The sequence below is a fragment of the Stegostoma tigrinum genome, chromosome 11, assembly GCF_030684315.1.
Source record: "Stegostoma tigrinum isolate sSteTig4 chromosome 11, sSteTig4.hap1, whole genome shotgun sequence".
Taxonomy (NCBI): domain Eukaryota; kingdom Metazoa; phylum Chordata; class Chondrichthyes; order Orectolobiformes; family Stegostomatidae; genus Stegostoma; species Stegostoma tigrinum.
Window position 1 is genome coordinate 66135428 of NC_081364.1, and position 19424 is coordinate 66154851.

Consider the following 19424-nt stretch of genomic DNA (forward strand, 5'->3'; position numbering starts at 1 on the left):
GCTCATGTGTCACAAAACTACCAACACACTGACTGACTCGTTCCCCACCACCACCACCACACCCCTGCCGACCCCCAAGCCTCATAAACTTGTCTAAAGCAACAGTTAAAACACACGAAAGAGGACCAAATCCATAAGGGGAAACAGCAACCATTAGCAAATGTTCAATCTTAAATGAACAATGTTCCAGTGGAAATGTTGTTTTGGAGACTATTAATGCACTCCCCCAGCCCCTGCAGTGCTTTTTTGGCTGTGGGGTGATAATATCACCTCACGTAATTATCATTCCGTTAAGATACGATTGTCTTGGACCAGACCAAACCCCTTCAAAAGATGTTAAGAGGATAGCTTAAATCCTAACTTTTTCTTATTTTAAAGGCAAGTGCCATTCTGGATCCAATTCAATTGATCAGATGACCAGGTTTGAAGCAAAATACATTTTATTCATATACTGTAGTTAAAATAAAACAAAAGAAGATGAAATTGGTATTACTTAACAATATTGGAAAACTTAACAGAATAATAGATTATTTTACAACTAAGCAGTAACTGTTCCAATATAATAACATCCCAGAAACACTCCATTGGCAAAAGGCAAGTTCAGAAAAATAGATTGTCTCTCAGGTAGTTCTCTAGCCATGGAGGAAAAGCATCAAGAGAAATCTCTGAAACAGAGAGTAACAGGGAGAATGTACTACAACTTCTGAACCCAGCTTCAAGACCCCAGCAAGAACTGCTACTGAAAAACTAAAACTAAAAATCCTGGCTCAACCCCACCCATTCAGGCTGCTTCTGTTGTTTCTGAAAAATACCAAAGGCCTCTTAAGCTGTTTACTTTATGGGATTTAATAGCTATCTCGCTGCCTTTGTCTTAAAAACATCTCTTAAAGGACAAAATACACCATTTTATGCCATAGAATTGTCACAATAACAACCTCTCGTTCCCCGCTCCATCTGGACTCTGGCATCTAATTAGAATACTGAGTCAAAGAAAACAGCAGGGCCCTGGGATGTTTCACTCTGTATCTAACCCCATGCAGTCCCTGTCCTCGCAACATTTGATACGGACAGTGTAGAGAGAGCTTTACTGTGTATTTAACTCCATGCAGACTCTGTCCTGGGAATTTTTTCCTTGGGATCAGTGTGGAGGGAGCTTTACTCTGTATCTAATCCTGCACTGTACCTGTCCCGGGAGTGTTTGATGGGGTTCTCCTGTTTCCCAACGATTTTATTTATAAATTGTAAATGTTTCTTAAAGGCCGAGCTTGCTGAATTTCATAACTGAAAAAAAAGTGAAACAGAATTATTGAAGAATATTCTGTGCACAAAAAGTAATGAGTTAATCTCAGCAGGATTTTTATTTTAATTTTTAACATTGGGCTTATAATCCCATATCTAGTGGAGTGGAGTGTGGTAGCAGAGAGAGTGTTATCCCACACTGTTTACTGTGTTAGCTATAAGTCTGATAACAATTCTGTTTTGCCTCTTTCAGGTATATTGAAGCAATTCGGAGATTGAAATCAGAAGGGAAGCGATTTCCAAGGACAATTCATTTGTTGTTTGTTCCTGGTGAGTCTCAAAGGGTCTCAAGTTTCCCCTGGGAAAGGCATGCAGTGCACAGGGGCTCTGCAATTTCCTTATCAGTGTCGTTATAGAGTGACTGCTTAATCTAATTGCAGGACTTTACTAACAAACGACTGTGCATTTATTTGGCACCGTTATCACCTCAAGAGGTCCACAGTGTTTAAAGCCATGGAGGTGACAGTTGGGAGTATGGGAACCGTAGGGCCAGGCTGGTTGTACACGCTATAATCTCACAAACAGTGATGTGATTGTGACTGGTTCTTCTGGTTTCAGGTGGGGTTCAGCTGTCAGAATGCCGTGCTGTTGTTTCAATTGGGTTATGTCCATGCAAATTAGCTGAAGGAACCCGCACGTTCTCTCCATTCAACAATTGGCTTGCATTTGTATCGTGCTTCTCATTCAGTAACATCTCTCGCAACTTCACCGGGAGCTAGCACCTGTCGATAGATACAGAACCATAGAATGAGCCAGCATTGAGGCCACTTGGGACGTCATGTCCACGCACGGTCTTTGTTGGGGTATACAGTTGCTCCAAAAACTTTGCCTTTTCCTCCCACCGAGGCCCACGATATTTCTTTCTGTTCAGTTCATTATCGAGTTCCCGTTAGAAAAACCACGGGTTGAATCTGTCAGCAGGGCACTTTCTGGCTGAGACTATTTCCATACAGCAGTCCAGCCCACAGCCTGTTTACACTGACTCTCGCTACAGATGACATACGTATTTATACAATGTGTGTAGTCACTGACTAGCAGTTGGGATTAAAGGGTTAATGTACTGTCTGGCACTTGGTGCTATAAAGGCCCAGTCACTGATGGCTGTAAGTGCTATAGTTCCTGATATTGGGCAGGATAGTGGTGGATAGGGAAGGGGAGGGGAACGGCAGGGCAGCGGGAGGGGGAGGGGAGGGCATGGAGGCATAGTGGTGGGAGGGTGCAGGGAAGGGAAAGGGGAGGGTGTGAGGGAGAGCTAGGGGAGTGTGTGAAGCAGGGAGAGGGGACAATGTTGGGATGGGGGAAGGGAGAGGGTTGGATGTGTGCAGGGAAGAGGGAGGGAAGGACGGTGGGGAGGGGAGGGGGGAGGATGTGGGGGTGGAATGGGATGGTGGGGAGAGTTGGGGGTACGGGGTGTGAGCAGGTCTGAGACAGGAATGAACATGACAATGCTTGTTGCTGTGCCTAAGAATGTTCTGTCTAATGTAGATGAAGAAATCGGGGGTGTGAACGGGATGGCAAAGTTTGTTCAATGTGAAGAGTTTCGGGCAATGCGTGTCGGCTTTGGGCTTGATGAAGGTAGGAACTGTTGCCTATCTCCCCCCTAGCCCACCCACTTTGCTCCGCCTCTTGTACCCCCTGTCGCTCCCCCTCTCCTCCCCTCCTTCGCTCCCCCTCTGCTCCCCTGCTTTGCTCCCCCTCTCCTCCTCCCATTCACTCCCCCCTCCTCCCATTCGTTCTCCCTCTTCCCCCCCCCCATTTCGCCCCCGCGCTCCTCCCAACCTTCGCCCCCGCGCTCCTCCCAAACTTCGCCCCCGCGCTCCCCCCACCTTCGCCCCCACGGTCCCCTCCTCCCTTCTCCTCTCCCTCGTGTTCTGACAGTGACTGCACCCACCAATGTTCCTTTACAGACACACTGCTCGCTCTGTGAGTGAGTTCACTCACCTTCCAGGGCTACTGTTCCACCAGAACCAGATCACTGTGGACCTGGTGACAGTAAGGATGCAGATGCTGGAAGCCAGAGTCAATAGATGTTGGTACCAATGTGGTCCACTCTGTATAGAGGAGACCAGTTCAAGGAGCATCTGTGCTCTACGTGCATCAGCCCAACCCAACCTTCCTGTTGCCATCCACTTTAACACCCTCTCCCACTCCTCTGATGACATGCCCATCCTTGGCCTCCTCAGGTGTCATGAGGCCAGACGTAAACTGGAAGAACCACACCTGATATTTTGGCCTCAATATGAGACATTGAATCTCTACAGTGTGAAAACGGGTCCTTTGGCCCACCAAGTCCACGCTGAACCTCAGAGCATCCCACTCAGACCCATCCGCCTATAACCCACCTAATCTACATCTCCCTGAACACGACGGGCAATTTAGCCTGGCCAATCCACCTAGCCTGCACATCTTTGGACTGTGGGAGGAAACCCACACAGACATGGGGAGAATGTGTAAACTCCACTCAGACAGTCGCCCCAGGCTGGAATCAAACTCGCAGTCAGTCAGCAGTGCTAGCCACTGAGCCACCATAGAACATAGAACATAGAAAAGTACAGCACAGTACAGGCCCTTCGGCCCACGATGTTGTGCCGTGGAATAATCCTAATCCAAAACTAAAATAACCTAACCTACATTCCCCTCAATTCACTGCTGTCCTTGTGCATGTCCAGCAGTCACTTAAATGTCACTAATGACTCCGCTTCCACCACTACCACTGGCAAACTATTCCATGCGCTCACAACTCTCTGAGTGAAGACCCTCCCTCTGACGTCTCCTCTATACCTTCCTCCTAACACCTTAAAACTATGACCCCTCATGACAGTCAATCCTGACCTGGGGAAAAGTCTCTGGCTATCGATGCCGCCCCATACTAACCTCACCAACTTCAACATCCCTCCACTCCCAGCCTTATCCTCTTAACCCTAATCCTCCCCCTCCTCCTTGCCTCCCTGACCTGACCTAACATGTCCAACTTCCGACTCACCTGTCACTCCACCCCTTACACTGACCAACCACAAGAACTCCCTACCTGTATCCACCTGTCACCATCTCACCTACCCTTCCCCCAGCCCCACTCCAGTCCCTTTAGTTATTTCTGGGCTCCCCGCCTCCTCCCCAGTCCTGCCGAAGGGTTTCAGCCCGAAATGTTGACTGTCCTGCTGCTCGGATGCTGTCGGCCCTGCTGTGCTTTTCCAGCTTCCACCTATTCCTTCACCGTGGTCCTGTTCCAACATTTCGCAGGGTGGAGCGCGAGAGGCCATTCACCAGGAGCATCACCCCGCCTGGGTCCCCACTGGGGAGTGATGAGGTGCGGAGGCCTCTCACTCACTCACCTGCAGCTGGGAGCAGGCACTCACGCAGGAACAAGCTCCTCCTCTTGGCCGGATGCACGTTGAGAATGAATTGTACCTTGCTCGCCTCCGGATAATGGTTACTGATGGTCGATCTTGCACCCACAGGTTTGGCTAACCCCACTGATGCCTTCACAGTCTTCTATGGTGAGAGGAACGTGTGGTGTAAGTGCCTTTTTTGTTCCTAGAGGATGGCTGTGCCAGGGATGGGGCATGATACACGTCATTAGTCCCTGCTGCCAAATTCACAGATCGCGGGTGATGCAGTAGAAGATGCTTCACTGTGTCTCTAACCCTGTGCTGTCCCTGTCCTGGGAGTGTTTGACAAGGGGACAGTGTAGAGGGAGATTTAATCTATATCTAACCCCGTGCTGTCCCTGACTTGGGAATGTTGGATGGAGGATAGTGTTGAGAAAACTTTATTGTCTATCTGACCGGTGCTGTCCCTGTACTGGGAATGTTTGGTGCTATCACTGGAATCTTGGAAAAGCGGGGATTGCAGACCTGAGGACTGACATGCCAGGAATATAGCTCTGTACGGTGAAGGGCAGGGGGAAAAGCTGTCTGTGAAGCTGTGCTAAGCTGTGTGTGTATGTGTGTCTCTATAGGGGTCACTGTGCACTGCCCGGGCTCTCCAGGACATGGCTCTCGCTTCATTGAGAACACTGCTGCAGAGAAGCTGGTATGTGTATAGAACCAAACCAGGCCCCCTCCCCAAGCTGCAGCTGCTCCCCTGCCTCCCCACCCCAAAGGTCCACTCTTACCCAATCCCAAACTTTTCACCCAACCCAACTCAGCTTTGCTCCGACATTCTCCCCTCCCATTTTCACTCCGTCCCTCTCCAATTCCCTTAACTCTCCTCATTTGACTTCACCTTACTCTAACTTAATTCACACTTAACTCTTCCTGAGTTTGGCTTGAAACAAGTACTACCCTGATTCTAGTAGAGCACCTTATTTGGGGGTCAACCCAGGAAACTGCAGGTCATGAAGTGTCCTGGCTGCAGGTTTAACTGAGGTCAGAGTTTAAACTTACTTGACCAAAGCTCCCTGCATGCTTTAATTGTAGCCTTTAACTAGCCTGGTAGCCATTTCTGGTGCCAGTGGGTATCGGGGGGCAAACTCTCTGCTAGTTTCAGTCATACCTGACACCTGGGAAGATGGTTGTTGTTGTTAGAGGTCAATCATCTCAGCTCCAGGACATCTCTGCAGAAGGTCCTCAGGGTAGTGCCCTAGGCCCAACCATCTTCAGCTGCTTCATCAATGACCTTCCCTCCATCACAAGGGCTGAAGTGGGGATGTTTGCTAATGATTGCACAATGGTCAGCACCACTTACGACTCCTCAGATACTGAAGCTGTCCACGTCCAAATGCAACAAGACCGGTTCAATATTCAGGCTTGAGCAGACAAGTAGTATCCATGCCACACAAGCCCCAGGCAATGACCATCACCAATAAATGACAATCTAATCACTTCTTGCCATTCAACACGTGATAGACTGTTATGATGAGCAGATATAGTTTACAGCACCATTAATTAGTTCATTTCTTTCTTAAACTTTCAGCGTAAAGTTCTTAATTCGTTCTTGGACTTTCGAGAGAAGGAGAAGAAGAGGTGAGATTATATCTTATCCTGCATCTTGTTCCCCAGTAATTGATCATCTTGCAGTGGGCCCCATTTTCTTGGCTGGTTCCTGTTCTGAACACTCGGTGCAGATCTCCCATGCTGAGGGAGTACTGCATTGTTGTAGTGCCACCCTGTTGGAAGAGTTGTTAACCGGAGGACGTGTTTACCTGTCCAGGGGCATTGCTGGGAATGGCTGGAGGATCTGGTCAATCATCAGCTGTCAGTCAACACCATCAAAATAGCTTAATCTGTCACCTCTCTTTTGTCTCTATGGGATCTTGCTCTGTGCAGTTACCCATAACAACAACTGGGTCGTCACCTCCCTAGGTATCAATGTAAAACATTTACTTCTTACTTCATCTAACTTCAGCTTTAACTGTCTTCACCTGACTTCCCTTTAACTTAAATCATGTTTAACTCTAATTTTAACTCTATAAGTTTGGCTCGAAACAAACACTGCCCCGATTCTAGCAGACTACCAAGACACTTCCCTTATTTGGTCATCAGAGGAAACTGCAGGTCACAATATGCCCTGGCTGCAGCTTTAGCCAAGGTCGGTATTTAAACACGCTTGACCAAAGCTCCCAGCATGCTTTGATGGTAGCTCTTAACCAGTCCGGTAGCCATTTCTGGTGCTGGCTGCCTGACCACAAAGTTTAGGCTTCTGGATTTGTCTTCAAAATGGGAAGGAATTATTTGGCTGAGCAGTGCCTCTGATAGATACTAAATTACATGACGCTATTTCTTCAAGGGTTGTAAATAAAGACCATTCCTCCCTCTGCTTGGATCCTCGATTGTTGCCTTAGATTCATTCTAATGCCGAGTCGCTCATCCTAGGATCTTGGCAAGGGGCCAGCTCAAATTCTGCACTCTCGCTGTGGGGAACAAGATGTGAAATGTGGGGATAGTGTTTCAAGATGTAAAGTTTGAACCCTGTTGAAAGGCAGCAGAAGCTCAACAATGTAAAGGAAGTTAGTACTCACTTTGCTTCAGTTAATTACAGTGACCCATTGATGTTGGAAAACATACCACATTTGTTATTTCTGTATCACAACGCCGGTTCAGTTTGAATCTGATTGGAACTTGCCCTGTCTAAACCAAAGCACTTATACACGTTTAATTTGATTTGACTTATTATTGTCAAATGTACTGCAGTACAGTGAAAAATATTGTTTTGTGTTCCATCCAGACAAATCATACCTAATATAAGTACACCAGGGTAATGGAACAGAATGCAAAATAGTGTTATAGCTACAGAGAAGGCGCAGAGAACTCTATTATATGAGTCTGATAACAGCGGGGAAGAAGCTGTTCTTGAATCTGTTTGTACATGTTTCCAAACTTCTGTGTCCTCTACCTGATGGAAGAGGGTGGAAGAGAGTGTGAGGAGTGGGAGGGGTTTTTGACTCTGTTGGCTGCTTTCTGGAGGGAGTGTGAAGTGTAGATAGAGTCAGTGGATGGAAGGCTGGTTTGTGCGATGGACTGGGCTGTGCTGATAGCACGCTGTAATTTTTTGTGGCCTTGGGCAGAGCAGTTACCATACTAAGCTGTGATACCTCCAGATAGGAGGCTTCCTGTGGTACATCTGTAAAATATTGCGAAGTATCATTGTGGACATGCCAAATTTCCTTAGCTTTTTGAGGAAGTAGAAGGGTTGGTGTGGATGGACTAGAACAATTGTTAAGCGTCATTGTGGAGTTTCTAATCTAATTTTTACCTCCTTGGCTGTTTAGTCAGGGTGAGTGAGGAGTTTCGCTCATGGGGGACAGGCCTGACCTGAATTTATGCACAGTGCACCCAGTGACATTTTATAGGCCTGCATTGAACTTGCTGTGTCACAATACAGAGCCCCATCTAAATGTCAGTGCTTCCTTTAACATTCCTAATGTCTGTTTGGGGTCTGTGGTTAGATTCCACTTGGGTCTGAGAATTGGTAAAGGTGACAGTTAATCTGAATAAAGCTGAAGGGAATCAGAGAGACACAAAGTTGGGGGTGAATTGAACATTCGCTTTTACAGCTTGACCAAGGGGCTGGTAGTTAATAGACAGCCCTCTGCTCTGGGTAAGGTCACTTTGGGGACTTACTGTTGTGTGAATGACATGACAGAGGGCCATTGGCAGTAATGGATTTGATAAATAAAGGAAGGTTCTGTATGCTGTTAACAACTAGAGAGGAAATGAGTTATATTTAGACTGACTGGACCAATCTCTTTCGATGGACAAAAGATTTTAATGTGGCTGAGTGTAACATCATGTGTAGAAAAACATTAGGAATAGGAAGGCCAAGCAGATAGACTCAGCCCTGACTTACTAACATAGAACAACCATCTTGCTAAAAAAAAATCCATTCAATGGTTTGAGGATTAGCACTTTCAGGCCCAGCACCAAGACTCAGTCCCAACTTTAACCATGCTCCTGATTCTTGTTTTAGGTTGGACTTGAGTCAATGCCTGACCCTGGGAGATGTCACCACCATCAACCTGACCTTATTACAAGGAGGTGTCGCCTATAATGTTGTCCCCGAAGAGATGATGGCAAGCTTCGATATCCGTATTCCCCCAACTGTGGATCTGAAGGTATCGTCTCAACAAGTCTTAGTCTATTTCATTGCTGCCATCAGTAAGTGGAGACAGGGAGAGGAGCCTGGTCCATGGGGACTGGGGGAGGGGCCTGGTCTCTGGGGAGAGGGAGGGGGTCCTGGTTCACGGGGAGAGGGAACGGGAGAGGGGCCTGTTACACTGGGAGTGGGAGAGGGGCCTGATGCATAGGGGGAGAGGGTTGTTCTTGGGAAAGTGAGGTCTGTGCGTCTTATATTGAAAGAGGAAACCATGTGCCATCCTTCCATGGCCTGCTTCCTTGTCCTGTTTAGAAGTCAGAGATTCATAAATCTGTTTGTAGACATGGGGTCATTTTTTACCCTGAGATCAGCTTCTAACCCCACATATCTGTACCAAGAGCTACCTTTCCTGACCTTTGCTACTGTCCTGCCTCAGTTTATCCACTGCTGGTTGTTCCAACACACTGCTGGCCTGTAACGTCTGTCGGCTATATCAGCAGGAACACTGTTCTTTCAGTAATTAAACTCCTCGCCTGTGTGCCCGTGGAACTCCACTGATTCCCAGTCAAGCAACATCTCGGTTCCAGAGATCCCATCTTTGCCTCCCCCTTTTCCTGGGGACCTGATTGTCCAGTGGTTTTATCAGTTTACTATTAATCCAGCTAATGTTCTGGTATACGCAGGTTCAAATCCTGGCATGGAAGATGGTAGAATTTAAATTTAATTTTAAAAAAAATTAGAATTGCGAGTCCACTGATGACCATGAATCTATTGTTGATTGTTGGAAAAACCCATCTGGTTCACCAATTTCCTTCAAGAAAGGAAACCTACCACCCTCATCTGCCCTGGCTGACATGTAACTCCAGACTCACAGCAATGTTGTTCACTCTCAATTGCCCTTGAAATGGCCGAACAAGCCACTCAGTTGGACCAATTGCCACAAAGTCTTAAAGAAGTCAAACTGGGTGGGACCCTTGGCATCACCCAGGCATTCGAACAGACAATGGCAGAAACAGCCCAGTTGACCCTGCAAAGTCCTCCTCACTAACATCTGGGGGTTAGTGCCAACACTGTGTCACAGATGAGTCAGCTCTCCCAGTCAACAGCTTGGCATATTCACAGAATCATACCTCACAATGTCCCAGACACCACAATCACCATCCCTGGATATGACCCTGTCCCACTGGCAGGACAGACCCAGCTGATGGGGCGACACAGTGGGATACAGTCAGGAAGGGAGTTGCTCTGGGAGTCCTCAAACATTGACTCCAGACCCCATGAAGCCTCATGGCTTCAGGTTAAACATGGGCAAGGAAACCTCCTGCTGATTACCGCATAGCCACCTTCCCTCAGCTGATGAATCAGTATTCCTCACTGTTGAACAACACTTGGAGGAAGCACCGAGGATGGCAAGGGCACACAATGTACTCTGGGTGGGGATTTCAATGTCCACTACCAAGAGTGGCTCGACAGCAGTTCGACTGATTGAGCGGGTCGGGTCCTAAAGGACATCGCCGCTGGACTGGGTCTGCGGAAGGTGGTGAGGGAACCAACAAGAGGGAAAAACATACTTGATCTGATCCTCACCAATCTGCCAGCTGCAGCTACATCTGTCCATGGCTGTATCAGTAAGAGTGACCATTGCACAGTCCTTGTGGAGACAAAATCCCACCTTCATCGCGTTGTGTGGCACTATCACCATGCTGAATGGGACAGACTTCACACAGATCTAGCAACTCAAGACTGGGCATCAATGAGGCGCTATGGGCCATCAACAGCAGAATTGTACTCCAACACAATCTCTAACCTCATGGCCTGTCATATTCCCCATTCAGCCATTACCATCAAGCCAGGGGATCAATGCCTGGTTCAATGGAGAATGCAGGAGGGCATGCCAGGAGCAGCACCAACCAGACCTGAAGATGAGGTATCAACCTGGTGAGGTCACCAAACATGACTATTTGCACACCAAACAGCGACAGCAGCAGTGATAGACAGAGCTAAGCGACTCCACAGCCAACGGATCAGATCTAAGCTCTGCAGTCCTGCTACATCGAGTTATGAATGGTGCTGGACAATTAAACAACTCACTGGAGGAGGAGGTTCCACAAATATCCCCATCCTCAATGATGGAAGAGCCCAGCACATCAGTGCAAAGGATAAGGCTGAAGCACTCGCAGCCAGAAGTGCCGAGTCGATGATCCATCTCGGCCTCCACTAGTGGTCTTCAGCATCACAGATACCAGTCTTCAGCCAATTCGATTCACTCCACGTGATATCAAGAAACAGTTGGAGACACTGGATACTGCAAAGGCAACAGGCCCTGACAACATCCCAGCAATAGTACCGAAGTCTTGTGCTCCAGAATTTGCTGCTCCCTTAGCCAAGCTCTTCCAGTTTAGTTAGAATGCTGGCATCTCCCCGACAATGTGGAAAATTTCCCAGGTATGTCCTGTGCTCAAAAAACAGGACATATCCAACCCGGCCAATTACGGCCCCATCAGTCTCCTCTCGATCTTCAGTAAAGTGATAGAAGGTGTCATCAACAGTGTTATCAAGCAGCACCTGCTCAGCAGTAATTTGCTCAGAGATGCCCAGTTTGGGTTCCGCCAGGACCACTCAGGTCCTGATCTCATTACAGCCTTGGTCAAACATGGGCAAAAAAGCTGAATTCCAGAGGTGAGATGAGAGTGACAGCCCTTGACATCAAGGCCACATGGGACCAAAAGTGGCATCAAGGAGCCCTAGCCAAACTGGAATTAATGGGAATTGAGAGAAAATTTTTGCATTGGAAGATGGTTTTGGTTGTTGGAGGTCAGTTGTCTCAGCTCCAGGACATCTCTGCAGGAGCTCCTCAGGGTCGTGTCCTCGGCCCAATCACCTTCGCCTCCTGCATCAATGACATTCCCTCAAATATAGTCAGCATATTTGCTAATGATTGCACAGTGTTCAGCACCATTTACGACTCCTCAGATACTGAAGTAGTCTGCATCCAAATGCAATGAGACGTGGACAAAATCATTTTAGGCTGATAAGTGGCAAGTTCATTCACACCATGCAAATGCCAGGTTATGACCATCACCAATAAGAGATAATCTAACCACAGTTACCAATTGTGTTACCATCACTGAATCCCCCACTAATGGCTTGGGGTTACCATTGACCAGAAATTCAACTGGACTTACTATGTAAAATACAGCGGCTACAAGAGCAGGTCAGAGGCTGGGAAATCTACAGTAAGTAATTCACCTCCTGACTCCCCAAAGCCTGTCCGCCATTTACAAGCCACAAGTCAGGAGTGTAATGGAATATTTCCCACTTGCCTGGATGGGGGCAGCCCCAACAACACTCAAGGAACTTGATGCCATCCAGGACAAGGCAGCCCATTTGATTGGCACCACATCCACAAGTATCCACTCCCTCCGCCACCAACACTCAGTCGCAGCAGTGTGTACTATCTACGAGATGCACTGCAGGAATTCACCAAAAATCCATAGACAGCACCTTCCAAACCCAAGACCACTTCCATTTTGGAAGGACAAGGGAAGCAGATACATGGGGACTGTACCCTCTGCAAGTTCCCCTCCAAGCCACTCACCATCTGGACTTGGAAAAATATCACCTTTCCTTCACTATGGCTGGGTCAAAATCTTGGAATTCTCTCCCTGATGGCATTGTGGTTCTACCCACAGTACATGGAGTGCAGCTGTTTCAATAAGGCAGCTCACCCCCACCTTCTCAAGGGCATCTAGGGACAAGTAATAAATGATGCCCAGATCCCACAAGTGAATAAATGAAACAATCTCCAACAGCCCAATGTTCTGCTTCATTCCTGCTCTTTGCGTGAATTCTGGCCTCTTGTGTTTCCCAGTTGCGGTCATGCTGCCACTGAGGTGCATGTCTTTGATTGCTTCAGTCCCAAATTCTGAAATCGTCGATTGTTGGAAAACCCCATTTGGTTCACAAATGTCCTTTTGAGGAGGGAAACTGCCACCCTTAATTCGTCTGGCCTCCATGTGACTCCAGACCCCACAGTAATGTGGTTGACTCTGAACTGCCCTCTGGGCAATTAGGGATGGGCAGTAAATGCTGCCTGGTCAGTGACGCCCTCATCCCGAGAATGAGTAAAGAAAAAGAATTCCTTCCTTTAACCGCTTGCCACCCTGCCTCAAGTTTATCCTTCACGTTGCTCCGGAAAACCAAACATGGGTTTGGTTCTCTGGCTCTGTGTTATGCCTTGTTTCAAACTGCTGCTCTGAAGAGGCTTGGGCTGATTCATCCTGTTAAATGTGTGACATCAATGGGTGTTAATACAGTTGCCTATGTCAATGAAGGGGCATGTGTCTCGTATGGTAGTACTGAGAAGCTGTGGTGATGTTGTGTCTTGTTTCAGGCCTTTGAAGAGCAAATTAAGACGTGGTGTCAGGATGCCGGCGATGGTGTTGCATACGAATTTCGCCAGGTGATGACATAAGTGTTTTAATCCGCTCTACACTTTCCTCTCTGGTGTCTTTTTATTGTATTTAACAACAGTCTCGGATTCTTAAGGGGTGTGGCAGGGTAAATCCCGAGAGGATGAAGCCTCTGATGGGAGAGTCTATGACCAGAAGGCCTAGCCTCTCAATAAAGAGGCGCCAGTTTAAGACTGAGACGAGGAGGAATTTCTTCTCTCAGAGGGATGAGTGTCTTTGGAAACTCTTTGCCAAAAACAGCTGTGGGGCTAGAAGTCATTCTGTATATTCAAGTGTGGCTCTTTATAAGACTGGGAATCAAGGATTTATGGGAAAGGGCAGGAAAATGGATGTGAGGAATGTCAGATCAGCCATGATCCTACTGAATAGAGTAGATTCGAGAGGCTGGATGGCCGATTCCCGTGCCTGTTTCTTATGGCCTAAAGAGTCCCACCTCCCAGAAAACCAGCAGAACAGAGTTGCTGATGGCCTGAATTTATTATCGTTCCCATGCGGACTCCCCCCTTGTGGTGTCCCTGTGTGGGATCTGGTTGTGACAGGGGAGGGGGTGGTGGGATCTTGCCTGACACCTGGAGGCTCCTGTATTTCGCTGGGCCTGATGCGTCCCCATTAGCAGATGCATGGGGACTGTACCCTCTGCAAGTTGCACTCCAAGCCACTCACCATCTGGACTCGGAAAATTATCACCTTTCCTTCAGTATTGCTGGGTTCAAATCTTGGAATTCTCTCCCTCGTGGCATTGTGGTTCTACCCACAGTACATGGAGTGTAGCCATTTCAAGAAGGCAGCTCACCCCCACCTTCTGAAGGCCATCTAGAGACAAGTAATAAATGCATTGGGAGGTCACTGGTGGATTGAGAAGCTGGGGACAGAATTCCTGGGCACTCCGTGTGTCTACCAGGGAGAAGGAGGCAAACGAAGTGTTGGATTTCACGGTGAGAGGATTCAAAACCAGAAGCAGAATAGTCTTGCCGCAATTGTACAAGACCGTGGTGAGACTAATCCTGGGCCACCATGTGCAGCTTTGGTACCCTTGTCTGAGGAAGGATGTTCTGGCGAAGAAGAGAGGCTCCAAAGGATGCTGGGAGCGCAGGGCTGACGTATGAGAGACTGGTTCAGTTAGGACTGTATTCACCAGACTCAAGAAGATTGAGGGAGAGGATGTCAGAAACTGACAAAATTTGAACATTACTAAACAGGCTAAACACAGGAATGATGTTCTCAAAGACTGGGAGTCCAGAATGACCCCTTGCAGTCAAAGGAAATGGGACTTTGGGACTGTGGTGGGTAGAAATGTAACCCAGAGAGAGCTAAGCCTGTGGAATTCTTGGTGTTGAGGCCAAACATTGAAAAAAATCCAAGACCAATTTATTCGTAGTTCTGAGGGTGATTGGAGCAAAGGATATGGGAATAAAATGGGAACAGGGGACTGAATTGGATGATCAGCCACTGAACGGCAGAGCAGGCCCAAAGGACTGAATGGCCTGCTGCTGTTGCTATTTGCTATGCTTTAATGTTGGTATGTTTTGCCTTGCAGAAAGGCATGGACCAGTCAGTGACGTCTATTGACAAGGCTGACCCCTGGTGGAACACTTTCAGTAGCACGTGCCAGAAACTGTAAGTAAAGATAGATTCGTTCATCAAACTGTAGGTCTGTGGAGGGACATTAGTGTACATTGACTGCCATGTGGTACAGTGAGAGACTATTCACTGCCGTGTGGTACTGTGAGAGACTGTGCGCTGCCGCGTGTTACAGTGAGACACTGTGCGCTGCCGCGTGTTACAGTGAGACACTGTGCGCTGCCGCGTGTTACAGTGAGACACTGTGCACTGGCAGCTGCGTGTTACAGTGAGAGACTGCGCAGACTGTTCTTACGAAGGGACACCGGACCCGAAACGTTCACTCCAATATTTTCTTCACAGATGTTGCCAGTCCTGCTGAGCTTTTCTGGCAACTTCTGTTCTTGTTGTGCACTGACTGCCCTTTGTCAGTGAGCAGTGCTGCATTCGTATTTACCTAAGGTCTGATACCCTGTCTTACTGTGTCTGTGTTACAGAGACATGACCCTTCAGTGTGAGATCTTCCCAGCTGCCACTGACAGTCGATACATTCGGGCTGTGAGTATTTCAGAGTGTCCCATCCTGCTTCCTAGGAACTGAACCAAATAGCGGGAGTGCAGTCGTATTTGGGAACTTTACAGGGGTGTGTGTGTGTGCGTGAGGTAGGTGTGTGTGTGTGTGTGTGTATGTTGGTGAGGGTGGGTGTGTGTGTGTCACTGAGGGTGGGTGTGTGCCGGTAGGGGGTGGGTGTGTGTGTGTGTGGGGGTCGGTGAGGGTGGGTGTGTGTATCGCTGAGGGGTGTTTGTGTGTGTGTGTGTGTGTGTGTGTGTGTGTGTGTGTGTGTGTGTCGCAGAGGGTGGGTGTGTGTTTGTATTGGTGAGGGTGTGTGTGTGCCGGTAGGGGGGGTGGTGTGTGTGCGTGTGTCGCTGAGGGTGTGTGTATGTGTGTGTCGGTTAGGGTGGGTGTGTGTGTGTGTGTGTGTGTCAGTGAGGGTGTGTGTGTGTGTGTCGGTGAGGGTGTGTGTGTGTGTGTGCGTGTGTGTGTGTCGCTGAGGGTGTGTTTGTGTGTGTGTGTGTGTGTGTGTGTGTGTGTGTGTGTCGCGGAGGGGGTGTGTGTGTGTCGCTGAGGGTGGGTGGGTGCCGGTAGGGGGTGGGGGGGTGTGTGTGTGTGTGTGTGTGTGGGTCGGTGAGAGTGTGTGTGTGTCGCTGAGGGTGTGTTTGTGTGTGTGTGTGTGTGTCGCGGAGGGGGTGTGTGTGTGTCGCTGAGGGTGGGTGGGTGCCGGTAGGGGGTGTGTGTGTGTGTGTGTGTGTGTGTGTGTGGGTCGGTGAGGGTGTGTGTGTGTGTCGCTGAGGGTGGGTGGGTGTGTGTGTGTCACTGAGGGTGGGTGTGTGTTTGTATTGGTGAGGGTGTGTGTGTGCCGGTAGTGGGGGTGGTGTGTGTGTGTGTCGCTGAGGGTGTGGGTGTGTGTGTGTCGGTGACGGTGTGTGTGTGTGTGTCGGTTAGGGTGGGTGTGTGTGTGTGTGTCGGTGAAGGTGTGTGTGTGTGTGTGTGTGTGTGTGTGTGTGTGTGTGTGTGTGTCGGTGAGGGGATTGAATGCATCCCAGTATTTGTCGGTAACATCTCATTGAAGCGGTTGGAGCCGTATATCGGGTGTGTGTGTGTGTGTCGGTGAGGGTGTGTGTGTGTGTGTGTGTCGCTGAGGGTGGGTGTGTGCCGGTAGGGGGTGGGTGGGTGTGGGTGGGTCGGTGTGTGTGTGTGGGTGTGGGTCGCTGAGGGTGGGTGTATGTTTGTATCGGTGAGGGTGTGTGTGTGTGTGTGTGTGTGTGTGTGTGTGTGTCGCTGAGGGTGTATGTGTGTGTCGCTGAGGGTGTATGTGTGTGTCGCTGGGGGTGTGTGTGTGTCGCTGGAGGTGTGTGTGCGTGTGTGTGTGTCGCTGAGGGTGTGTGTGTGTGTGTGTGTCGCTGAGGGTGTGTGTGTGTGTGTCGGTGAGGGGATTGAATGCACCCCAGTATTTGTCGGTAACATCTCATTGAAGCGGTTGGAGCCGTATATCGGGTGTGTGTGTGTGTGTGTCGCTGAGGGTGGGTGGGTGGGTGTGTGTGTGTGTGTGTGTGTCGCTGAGGGTGGGTGGGGGTCTGTGTGTGTGTGTGTGTCACTGAGGGTGGGTGTGTGTGTGTCGCTGAGGGTGGGTGTATGTTTGTATTGGTGAGGGTGTGTGTGTGCCGGTAGCGGGGGTGGTGTGTGTGTGTGTGTGTGTGTGTGTGTCGGTGAGGGTGGGTGTGTGTGTGTGTCGGTGAGAGTGTGTGTGTGTCGGTGAGAGTGTGTGTGTGTGTGCGTCGGTGAGGGGATTGAATGCATCCCAGTATTTGTCGGTAACATCTCATTGAAGCGGTTGGAGCCGTATATCGGGTGTGTGTGTGTGTGTTGGTGAGGGTGTGTGTGTGTGTGTCAGTGAGGGTGGGGGTGTGTGTGTGTGTGTGTCGGTGAGGGTGTGTGTGTGTCGGTTAGGGTGGGGGGGTGTGTGTGTGTTTGTGTGTTGCTGAGGGTAGGTGTGTGTTTGTATCAGTGAGGGTGTGTGTGTGTGTGTGCGCCGCTGAGAGTGTGTGTGTGTGCGCCGCTGAGGGTGTGTGTGTGTGCGCCGCTGAGGGTGTGTGTGTGTGCGCGTCGCTGAGGGTGGGTGTGTGTGTGTGTGTGTGTGTGTGTCGCTGAGGGTGGGTGTGTGTGTGTGTCGCTGAGGGTGGGTGTGTATGTCAGTGAGAGTGGGTGTGTGCCGGTAGGGGGTGGGTGTGTGTGTGTCGGTGAGGTGTGTGTGTGTGTGTCGCTGCGGTTGAGTGTGTATCTTGAGGGTGGGTGTGTGTGTGTGTGTGCACGCCGCTGAGGGTGTGTGTGTGTGTGTGTGTCGCTGAGGGTGGGTGTGTGTGTCAGTGAGAGTGGGTGTGTGCCGGTAGGGTGTGTGTGTGTGTGTGTGTGTGTGTGTGTGTGTGTGTCGGTGAGGGTGAGGGTGGGTGTGTGTCGGTGAGGGTGGGTGGGTGTGTGTGTGTGTGTGTGTCGCTGAGGGTGGGTGTGTGTGTGGGTGTGTGTGTGTGTGTCGCTGAGGGTGGGTGGGTGTGTGTGTGTGTCGCTGAGGTTGAGTGTGTATCCTGAGGGTGGGTGTGTGTGTATGTGTCGCTGAGGGTGGGTGTGTGCGTGTGTGTGTGTCGCTGAGGGTGGGTGTGTGCGTGTGTGTGTGTCGCTGAGGGTGGGTGGGTGCGTGTGTGTGTGTCACTGAGGGTGGGTGCGTGTGTGTGTGTCACTGAGGGTGGGTGCGTGTGTGTGTGTCGCTGAGGGGGTGTGTGTGTGTGTGTGTGTGTGTTTGTTGCTGAGGGTGAGTGTGTATCGCTGAGGGTGGATGTGTGTGTGTGTGTGTGTGTCGCTGAGGGTGTGTGTGTGTCGCTGAGGGTGGGTGGGTGTGTGTGTGTGTGTGTGTGTCGGTGAGGGGGTCTGTGTGTGTGTGTCGGTAAGGGTGTTTGCGTGTGTGTCGGTGAAGGTGTGTGTGTCGGTGAGGGGATTGAATGCATCCCAGTATTTGTCGGTAACATCTCATTGAAGCGGTTGGAGCCGTATATCTGGGAATAGTGGAAAAAGGGAGCGAGAATGTGTCGGGGGATGTGTTGTGTGTGGGGCTGTGATACGGGTGAGGCTGTGGTGTTGGGGGGTGGGGAGAGATGCTGGGGATATGTGATGTTGGGGAATTGAGGGTGAGATGTTGGGAGATGTGTGATTTTGGGTTGTGAGGGGTTGCGAAGTGAGGTGGAGAGGTTGACGGGTTGTTAGGTATGCTGTGGGGTGAGTCGTGAGGGGGTGAGTCGTGAGGGGGTGAGATGTGGGTTGAGGGGTGTGTGGGTGTGCTGTGGGGGGTTTGGTGTGAGGCGGTGTGATGTGGGTGTGTGAGGGGGTGAGAAGTGAGGTGGGGGGTGTGTGGGTGTGCTGTGGTGTTTTGGTGTGTTGGTGTGATATGGGGGGGTGTGCGGAGGTGACGAGACATTGGGGGTGTTTGGTGTGTGATATTGTGGGGCTGTCGGCTGGGTTTGTAATGAAGTGGGAGGGTTGGCCTTTGTGGGTGCTGGGCTGTTCCCAGTCCTTTCTGATTGCCCCCTCCACCTTCTGTGTCTCTGTCCCTCCACCCCGACCCCTCCTGCAGTTGGGATACCCAGCAATTGGATTCTCACCAATGAACCGGACCCCGATCCTGTTGCATGATCACAACGAGTTCCTCAATGAGAACGTTTTCCTGACTGGCATTGCCATCTACGCCGAGCTGCTCACTGCCCTCGCTAGCCTGCCCCCCCTGCCAGCTGATGCCTGAGAGACGGGGTGGGGGGCACACCCCCATGACACACTGTGTCCCAATTCCCCATGCCCCTTCTCGCCTTCTCCCGTTCCCGAACTCCTGCTCTCCCCACCCTCCCAGCAGATTTGGAATCCATACTGATTTACCTCACTTTACTGAATGTTTTGACAATCTCTCAGGCTCTCGATTTAATGCCATCGGCGTTTCCAGTGCAATGACTCTGGACAATT

General features: G+C 49.7%; 1 protein-coding gene across 1 annotated transcript in view; it reads left to right on the forward strand.

Annotated features, from left to right (window-relative positions):
• LOC125460603 (aminoacylase-1-like) overlaps window positions 1-19220 on the forward strand; it is a 110212-nt gene extending 90992 nt beyond the window's left edge. Inside the window, exons 8-17 of the mRNA XM_059649621.1 lie at window positions 1493-1569; window positions 2785-2874; window positions 4758-4814; window positions 5258-5331; window positions 6214-6263; window positions 8707-8851; window positions 13226-13294; window positions 14842-14921; window positions 15362-15422; window positions 19045-19220. Coding sequence (XP_059505604.1) covers window positions 1493-1569; window positions 2785-2874; window positions 4758-4814; window positions 5258-5331; window positions 6214-6263; window positions 8707-8851; window positions 13226-13294; window positions 14842-14921; window positions 15362-15422; window positions 19045-19209 — 868 coding nt within the window. The 3' untranslated portion in view covers window positions 19210-19220. The remainder of the gene's footprint in view (window positions 1-1492; window positions 1570-2784; window positions 2875-4757; window positions 4815-5257; window positions 5332-6213; window positions 6264-8706; window positions 8852-13225; window positions 13295-14841; window positions 14922-15361; window positions 15423-19044) is intronic.
• Window positions 19221-19424: the final 204 nt, after the last annotated feature.